Source organism: Solea solea, chromosome 15, assembly GCF_958295425.1.
Source record: "Solea solea chromosome 15, fSolSol10.1, whole genome shotgun sequence".
Lineage (NCBI taxonomy): Eukaryota > Metazoa > Chordata > Actinopteri > Pleuronectiformes > Soleidae > Solea > Solea solea.
Window position 1 is genome coordinate 18,768,450 of NC_081148.1, and position 7,752 is coordinate 18,776,201.

Genomic DNA, 7,752 nt, shown 5'->3' on the forward strand with positions numbered 1-7,752 from the left:
ACAAAGCAATAATTCAACATGTTTTTCTTTTTACTTCACAATCAGCAGCAGGAGTTAGTCCACAATTTAAATATACATAAATATACAGCCATATCTATTCAATTCACAGGCAGTGTATGAGCAGACAGGTGAGTAACACCATTTTCATTCCAATGTTTGAAATCTTTACATGAACCTAAGTGTTTCTGTTTATACACTTTACATGTTCCTGCTGAAGTTAAGATAAATCCTTAGCTGGACGTCATGTTGCTGTGATATTAAAGTTGAACATAAAGTGAAAATTCTTTGCTTTTGCATGTCTTTGTATTTTGTCTTCCAGTCACTTGTTGATGAACAGCACTTAATCAAGCCCTCTGCTAATGCAATAATTTACTGTTACTTTGATGCTTCATATGAATAGAGATAAAAAAACATCTTCAATTTGAACTCTTCTGTAGATTCACTTGTTTGGAAAATGCCTTGATCAGTGTCGCTGCTGGCTTTTGGTGGCGTGAGCTGTGGCTATTGGATTTGTCCATGAAACAGCAGCCATTTACTTTGGCATTTTGCGGAGCTCTGCCAGAACCCAGATGGCCAGTGAGAGAAGAGCCACCGAGCCAGACTGGTGAGTTGCTGCCAGTGAAGTGGGAACATATAGTAACAAGGTGCTGATGCCAAGGGCAACCTGAAGAGTGCAATACAAATTTAGATTAATTAACACAGAGAAGAGACAGATTGAGGTTATGTTTCTGGGTTGACTGCCATCTTACCTGTGCATATGCCATTGTTGCCAGAAGGCTGATGGCGACCTTCGCCCTCCTGGGCAGCACCATCCTTCTTGAGAACAGATAAAGGCCTGTGATTGCAGTCACAGAGGAAATTCCCTGCAGAGAAAAAATAAAAGCTATTGAATGCTGCCTCTTGGAATGGGAAAAAGGAAGATGACAAATCATGTTTAAATGAATTCAATGTCTCGCACAAATGTTTCTTTCCAGACATTGAAACACACCAAAATTCTGTGGTCAAACTGCACAGTTGTGGGATTCTCAAAGATGTTTTTGAGCTTGGGAGAGAAGGCCAGCAGATCATCTGGGATCCACCGTTCTCCCATCTTAGGAAACGAGTTATACACCAGCCCAGCATCTAAACCGGCAACAAAGGCACCTGCAGCAAAAAGGTTTAGAAAAGGTTAAAACTAAATCTGTGTGTAAATTGGTTTACTGCAGACACAGATCTAGATATCAGACCAATCTTTATTTAAAAAAAATGCATTCACACTGTGATACATCAATCAATACCTGAAAGAGCAGTGAGGAAGACGAGCCCACCAGTACCCTTGGCAAACCTCCTGAGCTGCATGAGACGGTTGGTTTCTACCATCTGAAAAATGGGGGCTCAAGTTACAGATGTATTTCTTGCAGGCAGAAACTAACAGATGTTTGACACGTAAACAGGAGACTGCCATAATACCTTCTGTGCAGGCAGCAGCAAAGTAAGTCCTGTCCAGAGACTGGCACAGTAGAGTAGCAAGGCAGATCCAAGGTGAGCACTCAAACGATATTGGCTGACCCGTGGTATGTCATAAGAGTCCGGCTTTTCCTCCAGTCCACTTTTTACCATGTACCATCCCAGAAGCCCCTGAGAGTACACACAATGACAGTTATGCTTTTCTAAAGCACCTCCTAAACCATCTCCCATTAACCACCACTGCACCGAGTGTTACCTGAAAGAAGACAAATCCACAAAGCCCCAACACTTTTCCCTTCATGGATCTGGTGAAGTATCCCTTCCTCCAGAAGTAAACAGTGGGAACGATGTATGCAAGTCCAACCAGTCTGCCCCACATTCTGTGACCCCACTCCATGAAGAAGATGAATTTAAACTCTGACAGAGTCATGTCATGGTTTAATCTGGCAAAACACAATGAAAACAGACATTCATGGATCTTTGTGTCTAGAATAAAGGGAATTGATTAAACTGATTAGAAAATAAATGTGTCTTTTAGTATGTATTAAATTGGCAAACAGTCTGTAAAAGGACATGTTGTGAATGCATTTTGATGAGTTGATAACAGATTCTATACTTTTTTGATTATTAGTGATAAGGCAATTTCACACCTGTGCAAGTCTAACAAGGTAACAAGAAGAGATGGGTTCATACATTTTGAATTCAGGGAACTGCTTGTACTTGGAAAACTCAGCCTCCCACTCTTCCTGTGACTGAGGTGGCTTCATCTCTCTCACCAGATGCCAGTCCACCATGGAAAGCCCAGATTCTGTTAACCTTGATTGAATGAAAAGCATAAATTATGCATAGGAACTTCACCAATAAAACACAAGAAGATTTTTTATTTTTTTTTTACACACACACACACACCACTAATATCACATTACCTGGTGACACCACCCAAAACAATAGCCCCGACCACCAGCCCACTGCAGCCCAGCAACCAGCGACCTATTATGCGATTTGTAGCTGCATTAGGAACAGATACTGCTGCCTGGACAGATGAGGCCTGCACCTCTGTTGTAATGGAACTCTTCCCTCTCTTCACAAGCCATTGTCGTAGTTGTGGACTCCGCTAATGTTTTAGACAAGAAGAGAGAAGATTTAAAATACAGGACCATCTGTAACATTAACCTCACATAATGGCATACCACATGATAACACTACATGGTAAAGCCATGTGGGAATTTTTATGTAATGGGCTTTGTCCTTATGTTTCTGTTAGTGAATATCTGAATGCTACAACATGTTGGTGATAGTGCCACAGGCTGTTCTGTTTGCATATGCTTTTGGGAAGGTGTTTGCCCAATATAGTTAGGATTGCAATGAAGCAAATGTTATGTGGTGTTCCTGCCACTGTTGTTCCAGAATTGAAGAGAAATAAACTGCTGAGTGGCTGCACCCTGGATGCTGAGGCATTAATGTTCCGTGTTATAGATGTGACTTTTGTCAGGTAACGTTTGCTGCCCATAATAATTCAATAAAAAAAGTAAAACAAAGGGCAGAGTGTTAGCATTTCGAACATACTACGACACATTAAACAAGCTTGTACACAGTCTGACCTTTTCTACTGTAGTTGGCTATCATAGCCATCTCAAGCTACTTACGTTGCTGTGTTGAAGCCCCTTGTAAGCGATTCTGCAACCGCAGAACATCGTTGTACGCAATGACGAGAGTAACATTCTGTCCTCCGAGCTGTTGGAGCTTTTGTCGAAAAACGATGCTGTGTTTGGTAAGAGCGGAAGATGTTTCTTTTACACAACCATGTTGTCATCGACGCTTCCTGCTGCTGTCAAGCACAGCGACGCTTTGACCTCCTGACGTCACAAAAACGCGACGAGCTCATCGTAACGCGCGGGAATGATTTTTTATTATTATATTTATTAGTATAATATACTCTATTAGTATTATTGTTAAACCGAACATACTGTTCTCGTTAAAAAACCAAAAGAAATAGTAAATGTGTACGTATTTTACTGATTTTTCGCATACGTTTTTTATTCACAGTTGGCTGAAGCATGTTTTGTGTTTTAGCGTCTCCCGCACAGGCGGTGACGCGCTTCTCTTTGGCTACCTTGTGTGCATGGCGCATATGACACCGCCCCCGTGCTGAATCCCGTGTCAGAAATGTATCGCTATAGGGAAACGCTGTTGTGTTGTCGCTGGCTGTGGAAGTGAGTATGTCACTCAAACATGTTCTGAGCTCAGTCCACCTTCATTGCGTTATTAAAATGACTTGAGTCCATAGGAAGTGGATTTAACAGGTATGCCGGGAAAGTTCCGTGTCATTCAGGTCACTGTATCTTTAAAAGTGTAGACATGGGCATCTGTGAAGTAACTTGCTGGATTTAAGTTTTGAAAAAGTCACATGTCCTAATACCTGCAGTCAGACCCGAGGAAGCCTCTTGGGTGAGAGGTAAAAGTCCATTTACCGACAGCTACACTGTTTTTTAGAGATTACAGAAGATATTTGTAGGCAGTTGTTGAAGTCAGGTTCTCGCTGCAGCCTCGCGCTAAAAACAAGCCAGTGAGGATGTCGGTGTTATGGTAACTACTCAGACGTCCACTGGGTGGTGACAGAGCTCCTGCACTGGAACGTTAAAGGACCAGTGTGTCTGAAATAAAGTGAGTAGCATTTAGAAAGAAATATAATTTACTACCTGTTAGTATGATTGTATAACTGGGTAATCACTTTAAAATGTAAATGTGGCTGTGTTAGCATAGAATAAGCCTTTTATGTGTACTTCAGGCAAGGGTCCTTGCCATCTAAGCAGCCACCATGGCATAATGTATAAGAAATTGATGTGTGATGTGTCAGTGACTCACATGTGTCCGCCTGTCTCTGTGTCTCTTCGTCCAGAGTGTCACTATGGCAGAGCGCTTTTTGATGGAGGTGTGTGTAGACTCTGTGGAGTCTGCTATCAATGCAGAAATAGGAGGTCAGTACTTTGTTGTCTTTCAAAATAAGAGCAGCCAGTGGCCAAAATATGATGACAATTTTACTTTTGACAGACATTTCTTTACCAATTTTCTTTTGTTCCTATGATCTGATAAAACATATCAGTTTAATAATACCACATTTTACACAAATTTAAATATGTGTTTGTTGAGCAACACTAATCTGCACAATGTGTCTACAGTGCCGTGCACCATGCAATATGTAACCCACAGTGTTTGTCTCTCTGCACAGGTGCTGGTCGACTTGAGCTGTGCTCTAGCCTTCTGGAGGGAGGGCTCACGCCAAGCATTGGTGAGCTCTACAGATATTCATTCATTTAGTTGATAAATCTGATGGATTTATGCATGTTCTTTTTTTGCTACAGGTCTGCTTCAGGTAGTGAAGCAGAGTGTCAAAATTCCGGTCTATGTGATGATCCGGCCTCGTGGTGGGGACTTCCTGTACTCGGATCAGGATGTGGACGTGATGAGGAAGGACATAGAGCTGATGAGGAGCCACGGAGCTGATGGACTAGTGCTGGGAGCCCTGACAGAAGATGGACGGGTGGATTCAGAGATCTGCATGGAGTTACTAGGTATTGTCTACCTGTATCATTTTTACACTAGCTATATTTTGTATTTAACAAAAACAACAGTCCAGGGTGAACATGATGAACATTTACCAAGAGCACCCAGAGAGCACAGACCTCTGCCAAGGACTTAACACGTTATCAATTGTGTTTTACATACTGGCACCAGACATCTTACATTTTAAACCAGTAGATCGAGAAGACTCAGCCCGGATCTGTGTAGAACTTTACCTGCTTATAGCTATTACCATCTCACATAAGCATGATGACAAAATTCATCCTGAATTGTTGATGTCGCTGAGCTCTACGCATCTGAATGTCCCACGTACATGATCCTTACGTGAGTACATGAGTTGTGACTGAGATTTTTTATTTTTATCACATAGCCCATTATATGAGATAAGTATTTCATGAAAGTCATTAGTAGGTAGATGCGTAACCAAAATTTAATGGGAACAAATCTGTAGACAGGAAGTCACTTACAGAATGAAAAACTTGCAGATAAACCCACACTGGTGGTGGAGGTAGAAACAATCAAAGAGACAGTGTATCATATCTTAGTGGACATCTTTTCTTGCCACAACAAGAATCACCTCACAAATATGTCATTTCAATATCTTCACACAAGAGATTATTTATTCCACACATTGGCTTAGGTTGTTATTCTTGTGGCAGTAAAATAGAAAATGACATTTATCCTCATCCTTGTAAAGATAATAATGTATGTAAACACTGTTAGGTGATTGACTGCAAACGAGTTTAAGTAAAACATTAACAACAGCAAAATGTCGTTTAGGTGGTGCTCACTTGCAACGGTTTGCACTTACTCAAGCTGATGTACTCAAAACAAATTGAATTAAAAATATGTGCACTTTTTTTGATACATCATTCAAAATCATGACATCTTTTCAGGAGTCTTGGGGCTGAGCTGAGAAATTATTCCAGTAGTAAAAATCTGAAAGGTCATGTATCAAGTTTGCTCAGATTTGCGTGACATCCATAACTTTATGTCGACACTTACTCACAATAAACATTTATTTACAGTAAACTCTGAAATTCAGTGTTGAATAAAAAAAAAAAAAAAAACATTTGCTGATTGTCACTGTTTTCTCTCCAGCTGCTGCTCGTCCTTTACCTGTCACCTTCCACCGAGGTAACTTTTCAACTTTGGTGCTTCTTTTACTAACCCCTGCTGCACCGATGTTACTCCTTTGTTCTCAGTTTTGTTGTAAAGGTTACTATTGATCCTCCCTCCAGCGTTTGACGTGGTTCATGACCCAACCACTGCTCTGGAGACTCTGGTGTCATTGGGATTTGAGCGCGTTTTGACAAGTGGCTGTGACAGCTCTGCTTTGGAAGGACTCCCTCTCATTAAAAGGATTATCGATCAAGTATGTAATAATATGAACAGTATGTGTGCACATGTTTGCATGTGAATGGCTATTTACTTTTTACGTCATCATTTCCACTCATCAGGCTAAAGACAGAATTGTCATCATGCCAGGTTAGTTAGTGTCCCTCCCAGTATTTAATTGATATGTGTATTTGTAGTAGTTTTTAGTTCTTTATTTGTTCATTTTTGCAACAGGAGGGGGTATCACGGAGAGAAATCTGCAGAGGATTTTAGAGGGATCGGGGGCTCAAGAGTTTCACTGCTCAGCCCGCTGCAGTCGGGATTCTGCCATGAAGTTCAGGTATATTTGAAATTCATACTCACACTATTAAAAAAAGAGGAAAAAATTAAGAGTTTTTCTGCTTGTTGCTTTCTGACAAAGTCATGTTTTTCTGTGCAGGAACACCTGTGTGATGATGGGAACTGTTTTATCAACGTCTGGATATGGCCTTACGGTGGCAGATGTGAGCAAAGTACGCAATCTCAATGCAATTGCCAAAAACACCTTGTGAATGGGTACCGGACAGTCATGACAGACATTAAAACATATTAGTCGTAAAACTGATGTGTCCTCATTTATTTTCAATAAATCCCAGACATTGCATTACTTCCAAAATGAGTTATTTCTTTTATTGAGCCACTGGCGAGTTCCTCTTTAGTTCAGACATATAGCCTTCTGTGATGAGCAGAACTATTTAATTGTGTAATTACATTATTTCATCATACTTTGATTGAATTTCTGTTAACAGCATTCTGGTTAGTTGAAAACACAAATTGTGGTTCTGTTTTGAGTGTGTGTGTGTGTGTGTGTGTGTGTGTGTGTGTGTGTGTGTGTGTGTGTGTGTGTGTGTGTGTGCGTGTGTGTGTGTGTGTGAATTGAAAGTGTACTATGAGTAGTCAAAATGAAGTTGTGGCTATCGGAAACTGTCAGTTACGCTTGTGTAACTGTTAGTGTTCTCAGAGTAAACAGACTACCCCAGTCCATATGTTTGGAATATGTACCGGGGAGAGGGATAGTGTTGACATGGAACTGTGTTATAATTGTAGAGTCACCAATAATTATGAGTCAGTATCTTTTACTGCCCCAATCAAAGCCAGTCTTGAAGGGGCCTTGGTCCTTTTCCTAATTTTTGTTTGCTCAAAATGTAATAAAAATCAGTTTAACAGTGCAATCCACGTTCAATAAAAACCAAGCTCCTATTAATTTAATAATAAGCAATTACTGACACATGGTGCAATAGCTATATAAAAGAGGTGTGAGAGTTACAGAGGAACATGCTGTATTACCACAATGATCACGGATGTCTAATGAGCCTGAATTGATTCTCAAATGACGAATTTAAGTCT

General features: G+C 40.6%; 2 protein-coding genes across 4 annotated transcripts; one reads left to right on the top strand and one right to left on the bottom strand.

Moving 5' to 3' along the window:
* Positions 1 to 9: 9 nt before the first annotated feature.
* Positions 10 to 3,294, bottom strand: LOC131473876 (cytochrome c oxidase assembly protein COX15 homolog). The gene is made up of 9 exons (XM_058651463.1): positions 3,093 to 3,294; positions 2,373 to 2,560; positions 2,140 to 2,262; positions 1,703 to 1,889; positions 1,450 to 1,617; positions 1,278 to 1,359; positions 989 to 1,143; positions 750 to 863; positions 10 to 664 (listed from the first exon to the last, which is right to left on the bottom strand). The coding sequence occupies exons 1-9, from the start codon at positions 3,165 to 3,167 to the stop codon at positions 533 to 535; spliced, it is 1,224 nt and encodes a 407-aa protein (XP_058507446.1). The 5' UTR covers positions 3,168 to 3,294; the 3' UTR covers positions 10 to 532.
* A 30-nt stretch (positions 3,295 to 3,324) lies between these two features.
* Positions 3,325 to 7,021, top strand: cutc (cutC copper transporter homolog (E. coli)). Of its 3 annotated transcripts, none has more exons than XM_058651472.1 (9): positions 3,325 to 3,659; positions 4,346 to 4,424; positions 4,676 to 4,735; positions 4,809 to 5,018; positions 6,130 to 6,165; positions 6,270 to 6,403; positions 6,489 to 6,516; positions 6,601 to 6,706; positions 6,806 to 7,021. In XM_058651472.1, the coding sequence occupies exons 2-9, from the start codon at positions 4,355 to 4,357 to the stop codon at positions 6,915 to 6,917; spliced, it is 756 nt and encodes a 251-aa protein (XP_058507455.1). In that variant the 5' UTR covers positions 3,325 to 3,659; positions 4,346 to 4,354; the 3' UTR covers positions 6,918 to 7,021. The 3 variants fall into 3 exon arrangements, with proteins under 3 accessions (XP_058507455.1, XP_058507454.1, XP_058507456.1); XM_058651471.1 differs by having other exon boundaries at positions 3,657 to 3,749; XM_058651473.1 differs by lacking the exon at positions 3,325 to 3,659 and adding an exon at positions 3,790 to 4,110.
* Positions 7,022 to 7,752: the final 731 nt, after the last annotated feature.